This window comes from Pygocentrus nattereri, chromosome 26 (assembly GCF_015220715.1).
Source record: "Pygocentrus nattereri isolate fPygNat1 chromosome 26, fPygNat1.pri, whole genome shotgun sequence".
Classification (NCBI taxonomy): domain Eukaryota; kingdom Metazoa; phylum Chordata; class Actinopteri; order Characiformes; family Serrasalmidae; genus Pygocentrus; species Pygocentrus nattereri.
Window position 1 is genome coordinate 23162413 of NC_051236.1, and position 22529 is coordinate 23184941.

General features: G+C 39.1%; 1 protein-coding gene across 8 annotated transcripts in view; it reads right to left on the reverse strand.

Annotated features, from left to right (window-relative positions):
* mast2 (microtubule associated serine/threonine kinase 2) overlaps positions 1 to 22529 on the reverse strand; it is a 158297-nt gene that overhangs the window by 65854 nt on the left and 69914 nt on the right. Inside the window, exon 1 of one of the 8 annotated variants that reach the window (XM_037535077.1) lies at positions 1053 to 1076. The exons of the other annotated variants lie outside the window; for them this stretch is intronic. Coding sequence (XP_037390974.1) covers positions 1053 to 1058 — 6 coding nt within the window. The 5' untranslated portion in view covers positions 1059 to 1076. Of the gene's footprint in view, positions 1 to 1052; positions 1077 to 22529 lie in introns of those variants that run through there. 8 annotated transcript variants of the gene reach the window in all.

Below are 22529 nucleotides of genomic sequence, written 5' to 3' on the forward strand. Positions count from 1 at the left end.
CACAATTACAAAATACAGCAAAAAGAGAGCCAACTACTACCACAAAACTTATTAGTGCTGTAGAAATACAGTCTAATGACTTAGTAAATACATCAAGAAAAGTAGGTACTCTACCATTCTCTCTCTCATACTTTATAAAAATGCAAGGCAAGCTTTTTTATAGTGCATTTAAGAATTAGGTTACACTTTATTTGAATGGTCCCCTACAGATGCTCTACAGATACCTAAATCACTAACAAACTTTCTGGTGATATTCAGTTGATTATCAACAACAATATGGTTGTGGTTAAGGTTAGAAGTAGGTGTAGGTTTTGCCTTGAGGTTAAGGTTAGGGTTAGGTTTAGGGTTGGGGATAGATTTAATAAACTCTTTCACACAGAACTTGAAGTTCAGTTTCAATTAATAAGATATTTAGTTGAATGTTACTTAAAGACAGACTGATCATTTACAAAACACCTACAGTGGATGATCCAAATAACACTCAACTTCAAGCCAAGTTGCAGTTAATAGATATTTAGTTGAATCTTACTTAAAGAAATGCTGAACATTTACAAAGCATCTACAGTGGACCATCCAAATAAAGTGTTACCAGAAATTATAGTTTAAATTGCTTTACAGTTTGTTTTATACAGAAACTCGAGAGATGACAAGCACAATCGGTCTGAAAGCCAATACTGCTCGAGGGTGGGGCTGAACTGTAAAGGTCTATTCACACCAAGTACGTTTTTTCAGACGACAAAAACAGATGCACTTTCAATGCAACGAGACCTTCATGCCAAGTCCAAAGCGTGTTTGTCTAAACACACTGATAATTTATCTTTTAGGCACTGCAACTAAACTGTGCATACACTGGGTCCATCCTACTCTATAAACAAGACAACAACACTTGGAGATCCACCACCACAAGAGCTAGCTGAAGCTGCATAACTAGCCATTCTGCAGGTATTGCCTCAGCATGCGAATTCAAGGCTCTGCTTCTGCTTATTCCTGCTCTCACTGAAAAGGCACAAATGACCTAAGGTTATACAACTTAGTCATTGTAGCATACTCACCATCATTCATAGCCTCTCAGCTTCTGCCATATACGGTCTTTAACCTCCTAATTTTCATAGTCAGTGCTCTACTTGTTATACAAGCTTATGTGCACTGCTGCAAATACGTTCTGCCACCACTCTGATGCACGTTTTTTTTTTTTTTGGGCTGCAACCATGACAACGGAGCTTTGACTGATCAGCCTGATTTTAATCATTTCTACAGTGCAGAAAATAGAGATCAGATTTTAAAAATACGCAGCTTCACAGTCCATCAGTTTCAGAGTCTGTATGAAAGACTGCATTAATATACGTGCGGTCATTTATAAAACTTTCCTGAACTGCAGGGCCCTGTGACCAAGGAGCCTCGCATAGGGCTGCAGCAATCAAACATGGCTCATATATTTTACATCACATATATTTTACATCATCAGATTCGGCTAAGAAACATTGGCCAATTGCCAATCACATATTTGGGCTGAAAATCAGCCAATACCGATACATAGCCACATCAACGTTTCAACTCTAGAAATAACTACAGTAAATTAGAGTAAACAAAGAACAGAACAAAAAACAAACATACTAAATAAAAATAAATAAATAAAGCATGTACTAAGACCTCAACTGAAATTATAACAAAAAGGGTTGAATCTGGATTTAAAAGTAACTAAAAGGAACAGAGCCTTAAATGAAAAGGTACACAAAGGCCTTAGAGCTAAACCTAGCAAATTAAATAACCGAACGATGCATAAACAATCTTTTAAGCACCTATTGATCTGCTTGGTGGGCAGCAAACTGATTACTCATCTCTCGGAGCAGAGACTGTTTATTTGGGTTGAGTGACAGAAGCTGATTAGGGATGTCAGAAGTCTGAACAGCGAGGAGGAGTTAAAGAAAGAACCGATGACAGTGAATCTCTGCCTGCTTCATCACTGAGCACTGTAGTGAAGGAGAAGGAGGGATATGAGAGGACTGCCACCCCCGTATACAGTGCGCAACTCTTGGCCTATTTCATTAACACAGGGCTAATGAGCCAATTAGACGGGACTCAAGGGATGGTCTGTATCCTTCTTGAGCAGAGGGGGAAAGGAGAGGCTTATGAGGGTTCATGCAGGCTGCACAGGAGTAGTCAGACGAAGTTGGCTCGTAACTTGACAAAGATGGAATTTTAAAAGGGCTGACCCAAATAACGTCAATACCAGTGATCAGTTGTTACGTTTCTCTATTTATCTATTTATTCTCTATTTATTCAGAAACAAAAGCTGCAGTCTAAACTAATAAATTTAATCAGGAAAAGCCTCTAAAAAGAACAGTTACGATATACAAATTACAGTAGTTTTTTTTTGCATCAAAAATTCATGCCATACTGATTTTGATCATATTGATAAATAAAAGAGTTAGTTCTAATTTGTTACAGCCTAAGTGTCCAGACATGTGACTTTAAATGCAATGCAAGTAATACAAATGACCCATAAAAGCTATATGTGGACATGCAATCAGCCAGGCTATTAATACATTGTTGCTACCTACTGGATATATATTTTGTGCTGCAGTAAAGAACACAAAACTTTAAAGGTGCTGTTTAGATTCAGTACTTGGTTACTTATTCGGAAAAGCCTGTATACAAAGTCTTTAAACGCTGTTCATGCCAGGCCTAAATTTTACTCAACATTATCCTTAAAATGCTGGTGTCTGTTGGCTTTACCTTCACAGAATCATCAGTCAGCCTCAAGTAAACTGATATTACACAAATGTTCTAAATTCTTGTTGGCTGAGCCATGTTTGAGGACATAAGCAGCAGATATGCACACGTCTGCATTTTGTATTAATGCCTAAATTTTGTATTTATGCACTTACTGGGTTGCTTGGCAACTACCTACTGTTCACAAACATTACTTGATGGAAAAACTGTTTACTGTATTTATTATTTATAAAGGGGTTGTAGGCACTCTGCTTTTTGCCTCTTAACAGTGGTAAACACACAATCTCCAGTGGCTTACTGCTTTTTTTTTTTTTAATCTGCACCAGAATACATACCTCTGCATTTCTGTAGAGTAGGGTCAGCAAGTGTCCACTGTCCACCATAAACATTCATTCACAGTACTTTGGCACATTCCAGTGAAGGATTTCTCACACTCATACCATATACCCTCACAGTTTATGGTACACTTGTGTTTGGCAGCAACTGACCCTAAGAGGAATTAAGAGAATGCAAGGTTGCCTGGCTGTGTCACATTCTCTCAGTTCTTCCCCTATATGCTTTCTTGAACACTGCAGTATGTGTTTGTTAGAAGAATCACTCATCTTCCAAATCACCTTGACCACTTAGCTGAAATGGGCTACAGCATCAATATCTAACGCCCTGGTGCTTAAGTCACACGTTCATTTCAACATTTTAGAATTCTTTTCTGTTGGTAAGAATTTCTTTTCTGTTGGTAAAACACTGGTGGCAAAGTGCACAACATCCACAAACAAATGGATTTACAGTACAACTCAAAGAATCAAGCAGAATAGCTAACCGAGTGCTAGTGAAAAATGTCCAAAACTTAAGAACAATATGTGTGCGTGCGTGTGTGTGTGTGTGTGTGTGTGTGTGTGTGTGTGTGTGTGTGTGTGTGTGTGTGTTTGTGTGTGTGTGTGTGTGTGTATATGGTGGTTGTCTGTAGAATGAGATTAGAAACAAAGAAGAGGATGAAGTGAAGACAGAGCCAAAGATTAGATGGTGGAAGCTGAAGGAGGAGGATGGTTGCAGGCAGTTCAGGGAAAAATTGCAACAGGCCCTTGGGGGCAGTGAGGAGCTACCTGAGTACTGGGAAACTACAGCTAAGGTGGTGAGAGAAACTGGCAAAGATGTGTTGGGTGTTTCGTCTAGGCTCAGGCCTATGATGAGCTGTATGAGAGGCTGGACAGTAAAGAAGGAGTAAAGGACTTGTATCGTTTGGCTAAACAGAGAGATAGAGCTGGAAAGGATGTACAGCAGGTTAGGCTGATAAAGGATATAGAGGGAAATGTACTAGTGAGTGAACAGAGAGTGTTGAGTAGATGGAAGGAGTACTTTGAAGAACTAATGAATGAGGAAAACGAGAGAGAGAGGAGGACAACGTGGGGAGAGATAGTGGATCAGGAAGTGCAGAGAATTAGTAAGGTGGAAGTGAGGGCAGCTTTAAAAAGGATGAAGAATGGAAAGGCAGTTGGTCCAGATGACATACCTGTGGAGGTATGGAGATGTTTAGGAGAGAAGGCAGCTGACTTTTAACCAGGTTGTTTAACAAAATGAGTGGATGAGAGGATGCCTGATGAGTGGAGAAGCAGTGTACTGGTCCCCATTTTTAAGAACAAGGGTGATGTGCAGAGCTGCAGTAACTACAGAGGTATAAAGTTGATGAGCCACACCATGAAGGTATGGGAAAGAGTTGTTGAAGCAAGGCTAAGGCGAGAGGTTCAGATCAGTGAGCAGCAGTTTGGTTTCATGCCCAGAAAGAGTACCACAGATGCTATTTTTGCATTGAGAGTATTGATAGAGAAGTACAGAGGAGGTCAGAAGGAGCTACATTGTGTCTTTGTGGATCTAGAGAAGGCATATGATAGGGTGCCAAGAGAGGAACTGTGGTACTGTATGAGGAAGTCAGGTGTAGCTGAAAAGTATGTTAGGGTGGTGCAGGACATGTATGAGGATAGTGAGACAGTGGTGAGGTGTGCGGTTGGAGTGACATGGTTTCAAGGTGAAGGTAGGGTTACATCAGGGATCAGCTTTGAGCCCCTTCTTGTTTGCAATGGTGATGGACAGGTTGACAGATGAGGTCAGGCAGGAGGCTCCATGGACCATGATGTTTGCAGATGACATTGTAATCTGTGGTGAGAGTAGAGAGCAGGTGGAAGAGAATCTGGAGAGGTGGAGGTTTGCACTGGAGAGGAGAGGAATGAAGGTCAGAAGTGACAAGACGGAATACATGTGTGTGAATGAGAGGGAGGCGGGTGGAAAGGTGAAGATGCAAGGAGTAGAGGTCGTAAAGGTGGATGACTTCAAATATCTTGGGTCAACCATCCAGAGCAATGGACAGTGTAGAAAAGAGGTGAAGAAGAGGCAGGATGGAGTGGGTGGAGACGGGTGTCAGGGCTGATGTGTGACAGAAGGATAGCAGCAAGAGTGAAAGGGAAGGTTTACAAGACAGTAGTGCGTCCTGCTATGATGTACGGTTTGGAGACTGTGGCTCTGTCTAAAAGACAGGAGGCTGAGCTGGAGGTGGCGGAGATGAAGATGCTGATATTTTCGTTGGGAGTGACAAGGATGGACAAGATTAGAAATGAGCAGATCAGAGGGACAGTGAAGGTGGAGCAGTTTGGAGATAAAGCCAGAGAGGCCAGGTTGAGATGGTTTGGACATGTGTTGAGGAGGAATAGTGGATATATTGGGCAAAGAATGTTGGAGATGGAGCTGCCGGCTAGAAGGAAAAGAGGTAAACCTTAGAGAAGGTTTAGGGATGTAGTTAAGGTGCACATGGAGATGGTTGGTGTGAAAGTAGAGGAGGCAATGGATGGGGCAAGATGGAGGCAGATAATCCGAATATATATATATATATATATATATATATATATATATATATATATATATATATATATATATATATATATATATATGTATGTATGTGTGTGTGTGTGTGTGTGTGTGTGTGTGTGTGTGTGTGTATATATATATATATTTATATTAGGACTGGCGACCTATCCAGGGGGTATCCTGCCTTCTGCCCAATGACTGCTGGGATGGGCTCCAGCACCCCCCGTGACCCCGACGGAGAAGCGGCATAGAAAATGGATGGATGGATGTGTATATACATATACACACACACACACACACACACACACACATACATATATATATATATATATATATATATACACATACACATACACATACACACACACCCACACGTATAAATAAAACATCTTAACAAATATGTATACTGATAGTGATGCAGCTTTGAAGCTTTTTATCCTAAAACAAGGTTGCTTTAACTAAATTTAATGTATTATAACCCTAGATCATAACACACCCTTAGCCGGGTCCATGTGCCAATATGGCACTATATTAAGGCCAAAAATGCCATTAAGCAGGATTCACTGAGTAGTTGTGACTCCTTGTACCACAGCAGACAAACAGGATCAGCGGCTATTTAATCGTCCCAAAGAGCAATGAGGTGTAGCATCAAGCCTGTCTAGACTAATTGCCAGCTATCAATTAAAACAAAACAAAAAAAAAAGGAAAAAAAAAAGAGCTGAGCTCAGTGTGAGTGGTGTGTGTATGTGTGTGGTGGTGTGTGTAGTGGTGGGGTGGGGGTGACAGGAAAAGGAGCAGTGGTATTAGCTGGAGAGCAATATTAATTACTATACTGGACACACACTGAGAATAATGTCAGTACTGTGGCAGCAGTAGCTTCACAGATGTCATTAAACTGATTGAAAGCTGCTGAAACGGAAGAGAGGGATGTCTGAATATTGAAAGCTGATCAATCCACATAAAAAGTCAGAGAGAAGCTATTGACTATGTGCCCTCTTTGGCAAAAGGCAATGGAGAACTACTTAATGCCTAATATTCCTAGAATCCAAGAAAATCTCATTCAGCCACCTTTAAGCTGTGAATTAGTATAAAGCTCTGTGAGAGAAAGAAAACACAATAGCTTAGCTCCAGCTTGCAGTTTTATAAAGCCATCTTTTTTCATACAAAGCAGGTGGGTGGACTCAACCCAGTTGCATGTCAGAGTGCATTGTGTCTAAGTAAAGCTGCATCTTATTTATGTTGAATAGATCCTGTCCTGGACGTGTATGGAAAGTAAAAAAAAAAAAAACAGGGGGGGGTCCTGCAAATTCTGCACTGTGACTTGGAATAAGGAATCAGCAGGGGTTTAAAAAAAATTTCAGACCAAATTCCACAATAACACCCATGGCTTTCAAATGTGATGCCCGACAAACCAAAACAGTTGGGATGATCAGGTGTCCACATACTTTTGGGTATATAATGTATATAGTATATTTGGGTATCTAAGCTATGACAGCAAATAAGGCAAGTATGATTAATTGTGATTTTAACCTTTTCTAATTGTTTGACAGCCGTAATTAACATTTGAAGGCCTGTGCAAAAGCAGTTTTAGGTGTACCCCCCCCCCCCCTGTGGGCTCCCTTCCCAAATGTAAAAGTGTACAGCAAAGCAAACTCTTTACTCCAGGCCCTTTAGGAGCACCATTAACGTAGGGGCCTTGGATAGTTTTCACTCAGCTTTTTCTATGGTCTTAAGAGGTACCTGCGCACACGCACACACACACACACACACACACACACACACACACACACACACACACACACACACACACACACCCCCTCTCTCTCTCTGTGTAAGTGACTGCTGCAGCTGCCCATCACACAGTGTGAAAGTTAAATAAGCATGATTAGCAGCCATGTTACTTTTGTTTCCCCTTGTGTAGCTGGAACAGAACACCAACTAATTATTCTCACTACCCTAACAGAGAATGGCTTTCATCAAAGACCCCTGTCACCCCCCTCCCACATCCTTTCCTTCCATCTTTTCTATCTCACCCACATAGAAAAGCTAATCGGAGTCGATCAGTCTGCCTATTCATACTAGATTCACTGCAGCACTCCATCAGTTGTGGGAAAGGCACTCTAATCCTAATTAGAATTTACACATTCAAATTAAATCTACATGCCTGAGTGGCAGTTTGTATAAGGAGATAATGGAGAGAGAAATATACAACACTGGTGTCAAGACTGACTGCTTTTCTATTTTTAAAACTCGGCCAAGAGTTTTACAGTGCATACATAAGTGTTTTGAGTAGTTATCCAACAGCTATGTTGCCTTTACCTTCAGTTGAACTGTTTTAATCCAGTACTGGTGCTAGTCCTCCTTAGTAGATCACTGAGCATTAGTGCCATGGAGATGTGAGCATCCTGAAGCCACATTCTGACAGCCGCTCTCAGACTGCTGAGGCAGGCTGTCTTATTAGTAAACATTAGCAGCAGAGATATTCACTGAAAGCTCATCTGTCTCCTACACACAGGATGACAGCAGCCATGCCTCCATGGAGGAGGGAAAAAAAAACAAAAAAAAAAAAACTTTGAAACAACGTTGGCAGTGCTGTTTGTAGCACACCACACTTCCTCTTCAAAGAGGGACCCAACAATACAGCTCCGTGCTGCATATGATTTTATGATTGGAGGACAAACTCAGAGCCATGAAACAAAGACATTCTGGGGAGTGTTTCATTATGAGTGATGCTGGCATGTAGGGTTAATACTGAACAAAACCTTCTTTTGTAGGGTGAAATGCATTTTTAAAATCTTATTTTTTTCAGAATCTTTGGCTATAGGTGTTTGAATATGAAGGTGAAATAAACCTCTTTTTAAACTTGGCCTCCAAAAAGACCGATCAGCCTTTTGTTTGAACTGATCCAGGGATGGTATGCCTGAACAGCTTCTGAAGATTAGAGTATGACCTAGAAAGGCTTCATCAAAACCTGGCCTGCCAAACTTCACAAGAGACCAGTTTGTCAGTGCAGTTTTCCTAGTCTTAATCAGAATACTGGGGATAACACATGAAACTAGAGGCTTACACAGGCCAGGCAGTGAACTCAGCAGAGGTCTTCTTGAAGCCCGAATGCAAATGTTTATAACATTTCAATTGACTTCAGCAGACAGCAATTCCCACAGAGGGATAATACCAATATGGCCCCACAAATGAGGCAGAAAACGTGTCTTAATTGACAGACAGTTACCGTTACCTAATCCTTATCCTTAATAAAGCACTGTGTACTTTCCACTGAGGTACAATCGGCATTCTTGTTGAGATTAACAGCTATGGCTACTCCCTTTTTGTCTCTGATCATTAAGACTCAAATATAAATTTAGCCTTTTTAATTATTCAAGGGGTGAAGATAAAAAAAAACAGATATTTGAAGAATGAACACATTTTTAAATGATGAAAAGAAACGCTGAACTCCAGGGACTGCAATGAAGAAGTCATCTCCACCTTTGTCTCCTTTGCCACCCCTCCCTCTCTGCCTCCCTCCTACCCTCCTTTTCTCTTACTACCTCTGCCTTTCATGCTGACAGACTGAGTTCATTACTGGCAGGCAGACAGAGACACCACTTCTACTCAGCACTTGGGTGCTATGCTCTCTGACATTCGCAAACATCTTCAACTCTCACCTTCAGCATACCTCACGGTCACTTCCACAGAAACAGGAGAGGAAGTTGCTCAAAACATACACCTCCAGCCTATACTCGGCCTAATCATGCTTATTCGCCAAAGGGAATGGGCTCAAAATGCATACAGCAGCAGCCAAGCAGGTTTTTAAAAAAGAATATTGGGGTTTCACAATATAGTGGTTGCAAAACAAAGAACACGTATGGTTTTAGATTTACGTTAAATAGATAATAGGATGTAGATTTTATGCTACAGAAGGATATACTTGTGATCTGCACTTTCAGTTTTTCTTATAAAAGTAAGAAAGTCTCCATTGTCCTATACTCAAAAGCCCATTTATATTTACCCATTTACATTTTTTGTTCATTTAAATTTATTTGTCTTGTGTTAATAGTGCTTTTTCTGCAGCCTTGTTTTGGCCACTGGACCAAAACAAAACAAATAAATAAATAAACAAATAACACTTTCTCTTTTTACTTATGTATGAAAATGCATCTGATCATGAAGCAAAAACCAGAATACATACAGTAGTCTGCAAAAATCATAGAATATTTATTTAATATCCCATCAAAATGCCGATTAAGTACAACTTACTGATTTTATCAGGAGATAATTCTGAAATCAGACATAAAATAAGCCACTTGCAAAAGGAAAGCCAAAGTCAAAGGAATCTAAATGGGAAAAACAAAAACAAAACAAAAAAACAGGAGTTTCATAAACCAAAAAATTCTAAAAAATATTAAAATATACAGAGAAAATGGATCTTCTAACAACTGTGCAAGACCTGGAAGACCAGCAAAACTGTCACAATCAAACACACAGTACTGCAAGCTTTCATCTTTGAGAAACTGGAGAAAATCGAGCTTGCTTCAGACCTAAAAAAATCTACAGGGATTTCTGTTTATTCTTACACTGTGAGAACACAACTCAACACTGAACTGTGAAGGTGTGGAAAAATATCCCTGCAGATTTATTTATTTATTTATAGAGTAAAAGCAGGAGTCCTGAAAAGAATGAACGCTGTAGTAAAGACAAAGAGTGGACACACTAAATACCGATAAATCTGATGCTTAGTTATTGATTATTTATATAATTTATGTTTCCCGTTTTTTTTTTTACCCTGACACAGAAAAATAAATAACTTGTACTAAATTATCATTTTGACTGGAAATGATCGAACGGTGGTCTCTGAATTTTATAAATTTTGTGTACTCTGTGTATTGTTACATCCCCACAAGAATAGAAATAGTGGTCAAAATGTTCATACTATAAGTAAGCTAAAACATAGGGGAAGACTAGGATTAGATATGAGCAAAAATAAATAAATAAATACATTAACAGATGTGGAGAAAAGAAAAGGCTGGAGAGACACAAAGACACAGTCACATAGAAAAAGAAAAAAAAGAAAAAAGCTATAGAGGGACAGAGGGACAGAATGTAACACCTCTACCAATGAGAACAGGAAAAAAGAAAGGGAAACACCAAACATTTACAGACAGAGCGCATGTCAAACACCAGAGTTTGTGTGTGAAACAAACCTACTGAGCTACAAAGAGCCTGCGCTACGGACACATAGAGAAAATGTGCGAGAGGATGAGGGATGGTGCTCATTAGAGGGAGCTGAAGAAGGAAGGGGAAATGGAGGAGTGTGGGTCCCCAGGGAGATGGGCACGTGAGCGGAGGACGATCAAAGTGAGCCCCCCCCCCGTCCCCCTCCACCAAGGCAATCTGACACACTGCAAACATCATGCCATTGTTGCTCTGCATTTGATTATTGCCTACTGAGAGAGACTAGTCATCAGACATACAGAGAGAGCTGGATGGCCAAAGACAGCAAGAAACAGCAGAAAGAACAGCAAACGAATGTGATGATAAATTAGTGATAGCATAACAGTCTCAACTGAAAAGTTTGGATAAACTGTATTATTATTATTATTATTATTATTACTACTGTCATCATCATCATCTCAGGGAACATAAATAAGGCTGATCAGTGTTTTCATTTGTCTAGCAATGTCTTCATTAAGCAGCGTCTGCCATCTGGGCCACTGTAGATTTCTTAGACATTCAGTTCATATCATCCTGTGGAAACCACTCAGAACAGGATGGGCAATATGACAACATGTTATCAATACCTTGAAAGATTACATCACAATGTGTTATAGTATAGTATATCATGAGTATCATCAGTGTTTCTAAGACTAGTGATGCCTCAATACGATACTGGCATTGGGTATCAGCCCAATAACATGCTCATTTACTCATAAAAATGCACCAAAGCCAACATCTGATATCACCTGATATCAAGTGACACTAGTCCAGTGTACACTGCCACACTAATAAACAAATGACTCAAGCTGTAAGTAAACAAGGGTCTGCTCACATAGAAAAATGGTGCTGATGCTGCGGCAGTTGGACACACTAAACATTCTGCCTTGGCATTGTGCCACCATGAATACACTGCATGATTTTAGCCTGTTTCTAAGCATAAACAAACACGATCACAACCACTTACCCAATACACGTGCACATTCAAAGGTTTGCCAGATGGAAGCCAAAAACCTTCACAATTGCAGAACCAAAGTCAGTATATGCAGACTTTACTCTGACAGAGCAGAACTGCGAGGTATAAAGGTTAATACAGTGATTTTTATATTTTCTTTTTTAGAGAGACCGCAGCATCCTAGCCAAGCAGTTTTAGTACCCAGTGTGGCATGGTAGCACAGCTGCTGTAGCACCATTTCTCAGCATGTTTCACGATACTTGGACATGCAGTGTGAGACAAGTGGAAATTGTCTACAGACAGAGGTGCCAGTAGAGGTTGCATTTCACAAAGCATGCTAGTCGAATGAAGCTGTTTTGGACATACAACTGCAGCACAACCAGCCACCAAAAACTCCCGCAAGATATAGAACTCGATAGTGAGCTCCTTGGAGGCATTAGCCTTGGATGCGATTCCTGCTGACAATGTGATACAGAAACTGTTGTTCACGGAGACAGATGAGAAGGATGGGATTAAAATGATGAAACTTCTATTTTCATCTAGAGAAGTGCTTTTCTGACATGTAACTAAAATCTCTTTTCTCCACTGCAACACTGCCCGATTCAAGGTTGCTAATGTAACACAGCTAGCTAATGCCAGCTGGTCTAGCTAATCAGATTTTGATGATTTAGCTGTTAAGGCACATTGCACTCATTCACAGTAACTACTACTTAATTCTAAACATGTTACTTATTTTGGTATTGGTATCAGCAAATACCAAAAACTTGCATTCATACTGAACAAAATGCATCCCTATCTAGAACACTATGCAACTGCATGCATCATAAAAACAAATGTGGAAAAATTATAGAAAGCCTGTTAAAGGACTGCACATTTTTTCTTTAAGTAGGTATCATTATTTTTTTGCTTAGCTCATTGATATTCGGCATTGATAGAAAGAGGGGAAAAAAAAAAAAGAAAAAAATCAGAGCCTACGCTCATCACAGAACACATTTAACACATTTCGGTTTTCACTCCAACACCAGTCTCTCGACTTCCCACTCTCGGACATCCTCCAAGTGGTCATCTGCCTGCTCCTGGACATCTACCTTCCCGCAGGCTTCACCTTCAGCCCTGACAGACCCCACTCCATCCATCTAATTACAGCCTCAGAAGTCTGTGATTAGCTGAAGGACGTGTGTTAGATTTGGGATGGAAGTGAAACCTGCAGTAAGGGAGATCTCCAGAAGCAGGGTTAGAGACCACTGCTCGAAACGGGTGTCATTTTAGGATCAGTTAGCTGGAACCAAGTTTATGCTGTGATGTGTGGAATGTATGACCAGCTAATCTCAGCAACTAAATTTAGCAAAAAAATTTTAAAATCTGTAGAATTTTTCTTGAAGCCATTGAATATTAAACATTATGACTCACTGGCATAATATGTACTGAATTGTTCTTGCAACATGCTAAATGTGTGTGCCTGATACCTGTCAAAGCTGAGGTAAGGCAAGTTTATCTATATAGCATGTTTCATACACTGCTGTCATTTAAAGTGCTTTACAAATGAGAAAATACAGTCAGAAAATATAGCATTGTTTAAAAAAAATAGTAAACAAGAATAGAGGGTTCTAGAAACGCTAACAGTGTTTTAAACTCTTCTGAAAACCTGCTAAAATAGGAACGCTTTGAGCATGGATTTTAAAGTGTCTAGTGTCAGGGCTCTTCTAATGTTCTTTGTCAACTGGTTCCATTTAAGAGCAGCATAGGAGCTAATTGCTGCTTCTCCATGGTAAAGACTAGACATCAGCAGGACTAACTGACTAGATCATAATGATCTCAGAGTTCTGCTCAAATCATGCTGTTGCAACATATGAAATCAATACGCTGGTTCTGTGTGATTTATAAATCAGTAATAGCATCTTCAAGTCTATTCTGGAACAGACTGGTATCCAGCATAAGGATTTGAGAATGGGGTTGATGTGTTCCCTTCTTTTACTCCAACTGAGAACTCTGACGGAGAAATGTAAAATGTAAATGTAACTCAGCTGCATTGTGAATCATCTGAAGCTGTTTATCTTTTTTGGGAGTTCGGATAGGAGACCATTACAGCAATCAATCCTGCTAAAAAACAAAAAGGCATGGATGAGTTTTTCCAGGTCTGCTTTAGTCAGAAAAATCGCTGATATTGCTGATGTTCTTAAGGTGATAAAAAGCTGATTTAGTAAATGCTTTGACATGAATGCTAAAATTAAGATCAGAGTCTATTAGTGCACCAAGATTACGTACCGGTTCTTTCGATTTTAAATCCAGACAGGCAGCTAGTCTGTGCCACTTATTGCTATTCCCAAATAAAATAAATCATTGTTTTAACTTTTTTCAACTGCAGAAAGTTCTGTTCCATCCAGTTAGTGATGTGCTCAAAGCACTTACAAAGTGAGTAAAGGGAACCACTGCAGGGCCAAGCAGATCTGAGCATCACCTGCATAGCTAGATATCCCACAGTCTAATACGATTTGGCCATGACAGAGTATGTATAAACTGACGAAGAGTGGCCAAAGAATTGCATCTAGAGGTGAAATGATTCAGTAATTTCTAAAATCTCAAAGCCATAACCTATAGTTGTACAATTACACCACATCACTTTTAAATGAGAGTCAGTCAGTTTGCCTTTCTCTACATGTCAATTTCTAGCTATTTCAGAAGCTTATCGCACACACTGCTCATCAAGGACTTGAGGGCCAGCACTGATTAAGCCAGCTCAATGAGAAGAATTCATTACCATTAAGTAATGCTGCTTACAAAAAGGCTGACCCGAGCCTGATAGCGTGTGTGTACGTGTAGCAGCTGAGACCTCTCACTTTCTGGCAGTCCGCCCTCTCTCCATCACCCCTCCTTTTCTGTCCTCTGGCTATAATGATGAGCTCATGCTCTCAGCATGGACGCAGAGTGAGCTCATTGCTGCTCTCTTAATACGTTTATCCAGTACTTTGGCAGGGGAGGCAGGCCGATCAGTCTGAGCTGGCCAGGCTAGCTCGGTCAAGAACACTGTGAGCTGAGAACTGGTAACAATGTCCCTGTTCTTTCCATCAACAAGACCATCAGACCCAAAGGTCTGAGCTGTTTAAGCTGCTGGGTCACAGATATGTGGAAGAAGAAGCAGTAATGGTCCTGCACAGCACATGATGTTCATTCCATACTTTAACACAAGTCAAATCAAATGACAAAGTCCTTTATAAGCAGATTTAAGATTTATGATTCTTCATGAGTCCGGTTATAACAGGAAAAAAGCTATTTTTCAGGTGGGGGTGGGGTGGTTCAGGAGGATGGTGCAGGGAGGGAATGCATCAATATGTGCATGGCTTGTCCAAGTGTGATACTGTGAACCATTTGCTTCTAAATACTAAACAGAAAGTTTGGGACGATCTCCTGATAAAAATTTAAGGTCTCTAACATTTCCTCTGTCTGGCTTTACAAAAGACGGTGTTTTCAACCAAACAGTCACTTGTTCAATGCGGATTGCGAAATACTAAACTTGCAGTAACACATTCTGCTTTTAATCAGTTGTTTCTCTACGTGAGGACTAAAGATGTGTCAATACAAATATCAAGCCATCACTCAAGTGAAAAAATTGAGATAAAAAGAGTTCTCAAGAAGGCAATGATGAGCTTACCACCAGCACTTAGCACCATAAAACACAGTAGTAAATGACCAAAAATTACTTCTGATCTTGATGAAAAACACAGTTTGCTTATAAAATGGACTAAAACCATATAGGTGATCCAGGACAAAGTCTTAGACACTGGTAAGACAAAAATTAACCTGTACAAGCGTGATGGAATGAGGAAGGTGAGGAGAAAACGTATCACCTCATCTGCACAAAGTGCTAACATGGGCTGAAGTGGAACTGGCTCACTTGCCTTAACTGATTACATGACTGCCAACACCAGTAGTAGACTGTGTACGGAATCATCTTCACTAATTTTTAAGATGGTTGGATCTGAGCAGTAAACAGTTCTTTACCTTTATGCAAAGGTGATAACTCAAAACATACTATTAAACAATCTGAACTAGAGCAACTGAGGGCCAAAAAGAATCATTTATATGCCTGACCAACTCAAACAACCCAACCTGCTGGACCAGTTATGAAAATGGCTGCATTACCGGTCCAGTAGAGCGTTACCAAGCAAGATACACAGTGAATTTTGATCTCTACCAAAAAATACGCATTCACATCACATGATATGAACTCAAATACTAAAAAAGACCATTTTGTTTTAACTCTTTATGCTACGTTATTATGTTAATCTATCCAAATATTTATGGTCCTCCGAAACAGGAGGACTGAGATATTTCTATACTTTGTTTAACCCAAAATACAATGTTCTTAAACGTCATTTCTTTTTGTATGTAGACTGTAGGTTATTTGTCATGTACACTATAAATAACCTGTTACATTTTACACATCACCATAAATGACCCAAGATCCATAGCACACGAACCACAAGTGAGGGTGGAGGAAATTCCTCCTTGGTCTTTTTTTTTGGGGGGGCGGGGTTTATATTTTCTTATATAATTATAAACTCATTAGAACTTACAGTTTCAGAGGCCTGGCAATTCTTGTGGTCTAAGGCAAGTCTGAGATTGCCATAAGGTTAAGACAAATTTAAGTTTTTTTCCTAGAATACCACTTGCTCTTAGAACTGTTCTTAGTTACTATTTTTTATTGGACATTTTTAAAAAACTCTCAAGATTATATGCATATTTTCTTGAGTAAGGACCAACATATTTAACTGAGCAATAAACATTCCAGCTTTTAATTATCCTCGTCTCTTCAGCATGTTCAACAAGCACCTCTCTTCTGCGGTTCTACTACTGCACCTCTCCCCTCCTTCATTTGCACATTAAAAACAAAAATGTTTCACTAGTGCCTGTCGCAACCTGCAAAGAGCAAGAACAGTTACATCACACATGTACACATGCATACACACGAGACGTGCCATCTGAAGATGGCGGCATTCCTTAGCAATTGCAGTGTTCCACAAATAGCAAAATGGCTTTCGGATTAGCTGATTTCAATACTGTCTTTTCAACCCTCAGAGAAAACAGAACGGCCAGCTGAATGCAATGGGCATCTTTCATGTTGCCAGAGTTGGGTGATATTTAGTTTTCCAATGTTTTACTTTAAATTGCATCCCTCTCAGTGCTACTTCACGAAAGAGATTGGAGTGCTGAAAAAATATTTAGTCACTAAAAAAAGATTATGATGTAAATGCGGGTTACAAAGTCCAGCTGTTAAAACTGTATTAAGCTCCACAGCTCAGCTGGTCAATCATGTTTTTAGCAATCAAAAAAACAAACAATGGTCTATCAAATAATGTTAAAGTAGTACAATACAATAGAGAAGCTAAAAAAAGCAAGTCAGTCATGCTTACTGTAGAAATAGTTTGACTAGTTGCTACACCAATTAGTGGAGTGAGTGAATACGGTTCTGTGTATCCCTGTTACATTTCAGAAGTGCACACAGAAGTATTTTCCCCTGTTCAAAGCAAAAAAAGCTAAAGCATAAATAACATCAAAGCAAAAATAACATTAATGATCAAAGCTGTTGACATTGCAATGATTATAGTGCCCTAATATTACCATCATAAATCTACAAGGAAGGACTGCACAAGTAATGGAAAATGCAGAGGATGTTTTGTGAGGAAAGATGGGTAAACACAAACATCAGACTTCCAACCTTTTTGTGCTTAAAATACATAGCACTGCTGAGGACAACTAAAGTAGGACACAGAGCATATCTGCAGTCTAAGTGACCTCTGAGAGGATGTTCATCTTTCCTTACTTAGCACACAAAACTACATACTTTGTGCTTCTCCATCATCATTCATTTAAAGCCCACCATGTCTGCAAATCCGCAAGGAGGAAAAGGACTTTAGTAAGAACTGTGCAAACTGATATGAGACTGGTTCTGCTATAATCACTTCAGGGACAAAAAAGATAAATCAGCAGTAATCAGCTCTGTGTGTTACCATGGGAATTCAGGTTAAGGGTGAGTGCACGGTTGTCTTTTCAACTGGAAAATCCTCCATAGTTTCCACGGATGTAGTAAATCCATCATTTTTCCACAAATGCTTGACAGACACCTTTGCTACATTTGAGATTTAATGACAACACTGCTGGCTATAGATTTAAACAAGCCAAAGGTTAGATGTGAAGGCTGATGTCAGCACAAACAAGAAGATGAGAATGGAAGAAGAGGTTAAAAAGGTTAAAGAGGTTGGGTCTAAATAAACTGCATGACTTGCTTTTTATTTAGAAAAAGATTCAAGATCTCAAAGACTTTGAAAATCAAACACAGAACGTTGAATGTCTACAGACTTAATTATCACCCATTTTTAGATATATTGCCTTATCAAGAGGCCAATCTATCACCTGCAACCTCTCACCTGTCCATCATTACCTGATTTCATTTTTGCTGCTTGTGTTCAACAAAGTCACAATGTAAGGATGACGACTGAGATCTGACCTGCTGGAAGCCCATTGGACAATAGTTCTAGACAGACAATACATGCTATCAAGCCGGACCTCTCAGGAATTACTACTCTAATTAGCACTGTTAGCAGAGTACCAGAGAACAGTCAGCAAAGAACCAATTAGCACAGGGGCACAGATTCACTGCACTTGAAAACAGAATGATCGATATGGAACGAGCCAAAAAAAACTGAAGGGCCAATGTGGAAGAGGCCAAGAGGAAAGAAATGAGTTCAAAATCTCAGAATGGCACTTAGACACAGCAGTGATATTTAAATCAAATGGAAATGATGTCGTCTTGAGTAATTAAAGTAATTTACATCACTCTTTTTTTTTGGAGGGGGAGACAATTCTGCACTGATAACAGCTTGAAAATTGGGTTTTTCAAACAAAGAATGTCAACCTGACAACCTGTTCCTTTTACTTCTTGATTAGTAGCACCTGATCTTCAATGTTCCAGGTACTTTGACTACTCAACAGCCACTCAACTATTCATTCTTTAACCAAAAATACCAAACAAAAAAAAAAAATACCCTTCTTCATTGCCTCAGTAAACTGATTACCTGGCTGTGTTTTCCATTTATAGTTTCCATTCTATACCTTATCATTAAGTAATCATAAGGGCCTCCTCAATGTTCAAAGGGTCAAACTGTCCTCTATGGGTGACTGACCACTTAGTGCAGTAGCTCCTACATTTTTAAGTACTCTCCCCAAGTCTGTTCAGGATGTCTCCATTCGTTCCTCATTTGAATTTCTGTCAAAAACACACTTATTTTTACAATAATATCAACGTTCCTTAACGTCCACAAGTGTCACGTCTTTCATTGTTAAATGTGAACCTCATGTTTCAAGGGGTAAAAGGTCTATGATTGTGAAATATCCTTGAGCACGAGAAATCAAATAAATAAATAAATAAATAAAATGGACGATGATAAACACAATCTTACTATGTGTTAGCTTCGCCCAGAGTGCTAAGTCAGAAAAATGAAAAATGAAAAGAAAGATACACAAGTAGCCAAAAAAGGGGCTTATCTCAACAATCGCTAGCGTGTAAGGCTACAGTACTTCCAAGAACAAAAGAGGACTAGTTCTTGCATTATATGTGGCACAATGAAGAGGTGAAAAAATTATTTATTGCTTTGAGAGAGAGCCACATTTGTGAAAGCAGTGCAAGAAAGCCTTTTATATAATGACTATTACACTTGCACAGCAGTACTTCATACCAAATAAAGTAAGAGCAAGCAAATTAAAATGCAAGAGAAATTAATAGTGGGGCACCTGAAAAATTACATTCTTTACTTGATTGAGGCAAAAGCTGACAGTTGATGTTTCAAATGTATGTATGTCGTTTCCCCATTATATTATTCATATTCATGGAGCTATAATTTCACATCACATATATTTTCACAGTTTTGCAATATAACTTTGATGCAATGATGCAACAAGTTTGACCACAAAATCATTTATATGTTACATACACATTAAACATACAAGTATTTATCAATTTACATTCTAACTGGATGAGAAATCAGAGCAACTGCAGTCCAAACAAATGTAAGAATTACGTTTAGTTTCCATGCCAGTAAACTTTCAACTCAGTCAAAGCGAATATATCTATTATTAAATTATACACATTTGATTAAATCTAAACTAACTAGACCATGTAACATTTTTATTATGCTAGTCATACAAATCTTAACTGTAAAACAGAATTTCTACCTAAAAGCTGTTCCACTTCTGCACTGCATTAAGATTATAACATCATATGAAATACAGCAAATTACTCTAATTTGACAGCTGTCATTTGAACTGTCCACAACTTTCTGTGGCCAGTTACAATTTCTGTGAATCACAAATTGGCCACCTTCATGTTCCTATCAACGGAAGGTCACTGGGTCAATGCTAATCTAGAGAAGTTGTAATATTAAATGCATCGCCTGTACTCTCTCATCTTTCTATCACTTACCTCTCTAGACTGAAAAGTGGTCTGCGTGGATTCCTTGAGAATGGACAGTCTTACTCCATACCAGCTCACAGAGCGCCTACAGGCTAGTGATTTTCTGTTCTTACCAGGCTCTGCGGTTACTGTCCGGGGGCATACCATGACTGCTAGGACATAACATGTTCCTCTTATTGACATTTCATCCTTCACACTCGTAACTGCAAATGCACTGAAAACAAGAACCCCAGTTCTTTTTTGCGCAATAATGGAGCTAGATCATATGATTCACTGCTGTTTTGTCCCCACCCTCCCTCTTTGCAAAAATTCCTCTCTGAATTACCATGATTTTCTCTGATATTGTTTGCTTGCCAGAAGACAGGATTAAAAAGAGAGTTACGAAGGTTTATGTAGGAATGAAAGGGAATGGGAGAAGCTGAAATTTCAATTCCGAAAACTGGGCTACTGTCTTAACACCAGAAAAATTTGGGTCCTTGAAAACTAAGAACAATGTCTATTTGATATTACTTAAAAAAATTGCTAAGCAATTCAGCAACGGCAGCAACGGCATAAATGAAAATGTCAGATTATTTACAGTGACTTTGGCAACTTCACACATGAACTTTCAGTGGGAAAGGAGGAAAGTTGAGAATTCACACCTGTAAGACAAAAGAAATCAACTACACCAAGCAGCTGTTCCTTGGGCCAGTCTGAGAATATTTAACCTTATGGGGCTGACCAATATAAGATATGGGGTCAAGGCATGAAATCAGTGTGGTTAATAAAGAGTGGTAACACGTGACTAAGAACCTCAGAATACGCTATTACAGTTTAACTGCAACCAGACTGACTCCGGCTGCACAATGCCTCACATCACCTCCTTCCCATTTCTTTTTCATTCTTTCAAGCCCATAGGTACAATCTCCACCCCTGAGTCTTCACCTACAAACCCAGCAGATCAAGAGAGCAATTTACCAGTTCAACCTGGCAGGAAATAAGAGAAAAGAAAGTGCAAGTGATACTGCTCTGAAGCTCATCTTTTCATGCCAAGACTATGTGTGCTACAATACTATAGTCACTCAATTAAAAAGCCTGCATTTCAAGTTTAAGCTTTCATTAGATAAATAAAAATACACACAGCCTCAGAGATGTACATTGGATATTTATACAAGGCTTGCAAAAACAACTATTTCTGACACACAATTTACTGAATATATGTGCAAAAAATGTTTTAATCCCTTGTGGACTAGAAACAATATCAAATTCTTTTCTCATATTTTTGAACATAGTACTGTGTAAATCCTAAAACATGAGCTCAGCTATGTTCAATGAACATCTGCAGACGTAGGTCTTTCAAAGCATTTACTCAGAAAAGAACTCTTGGTAAACAAAATACTGCATGCATATCTAATTTTTTGCTAAGCAACAGGGTATCAAGGGGGCAATAACCTTTCCTTCCAATATGCTAGGTTTAGAAATCCAATCAGAGACAGGGTGTCAGGAGGAATTCTATTGAATGCACTAACTGATAGACAAAATGCTCAATGATCTACCACACATCACCGAGTAACCAAGCCAGTAAGCAAATAAATAAGTGTCTAATCAAAAGTAATATAATGCCCAAGACCATATCTGCTGCATTTTACCTCATATTAAGCATGCTGATGCAAGGGATTTAAGAAAATGTCCTTAGTGAATGAGACTGAGACATTTCATAGATTTGTGAATTTACATTTACATTACACAGCACAGATTTCAGAAGGAAGAAAATTCAAAATAAGGCGACAAAGGACCTGGCCCTACAAAGTTGTTGTGCAAGTTAACATTGTGAGTGCTAATATGTTAATATGGGACATTTTTATATCAGACAGGTAATTTAATATGCAAGCCACTGGTTTAGATATAACTGAGATGTGAAATATATAGTGAGGAAAAGGAGGAACAGGATTCAGGATTATATTGGTTTCTAAATATGCTCATAAATAGTTGTTTGGTTATATAAGAATAAGTATATGAACAAAGTTTGTATAGTGTTTCTGTGAAAACCTGTGCGGCACCACATTTGTCATTGAAATTGAACTCATGCAGGCATATTCACATGTTTAAGCCCAGAGAAATTCAACAAACTTACAATATCAACAACATGGAGATGAGCCCATACAGCTTATCCAGCTGCTGCTTCTCGCACACACACTATTATTTCTCTTCCAGCTAAAATTACGTCCCATTTTAATCCCTGGGCCCATGAGACAAGCTGGCTGTTGTTTAAGGGATAACAGCTAGCTATGGGCATGGAAGAACAACACAAAGTATGGGCAAAGAAATGCAGCA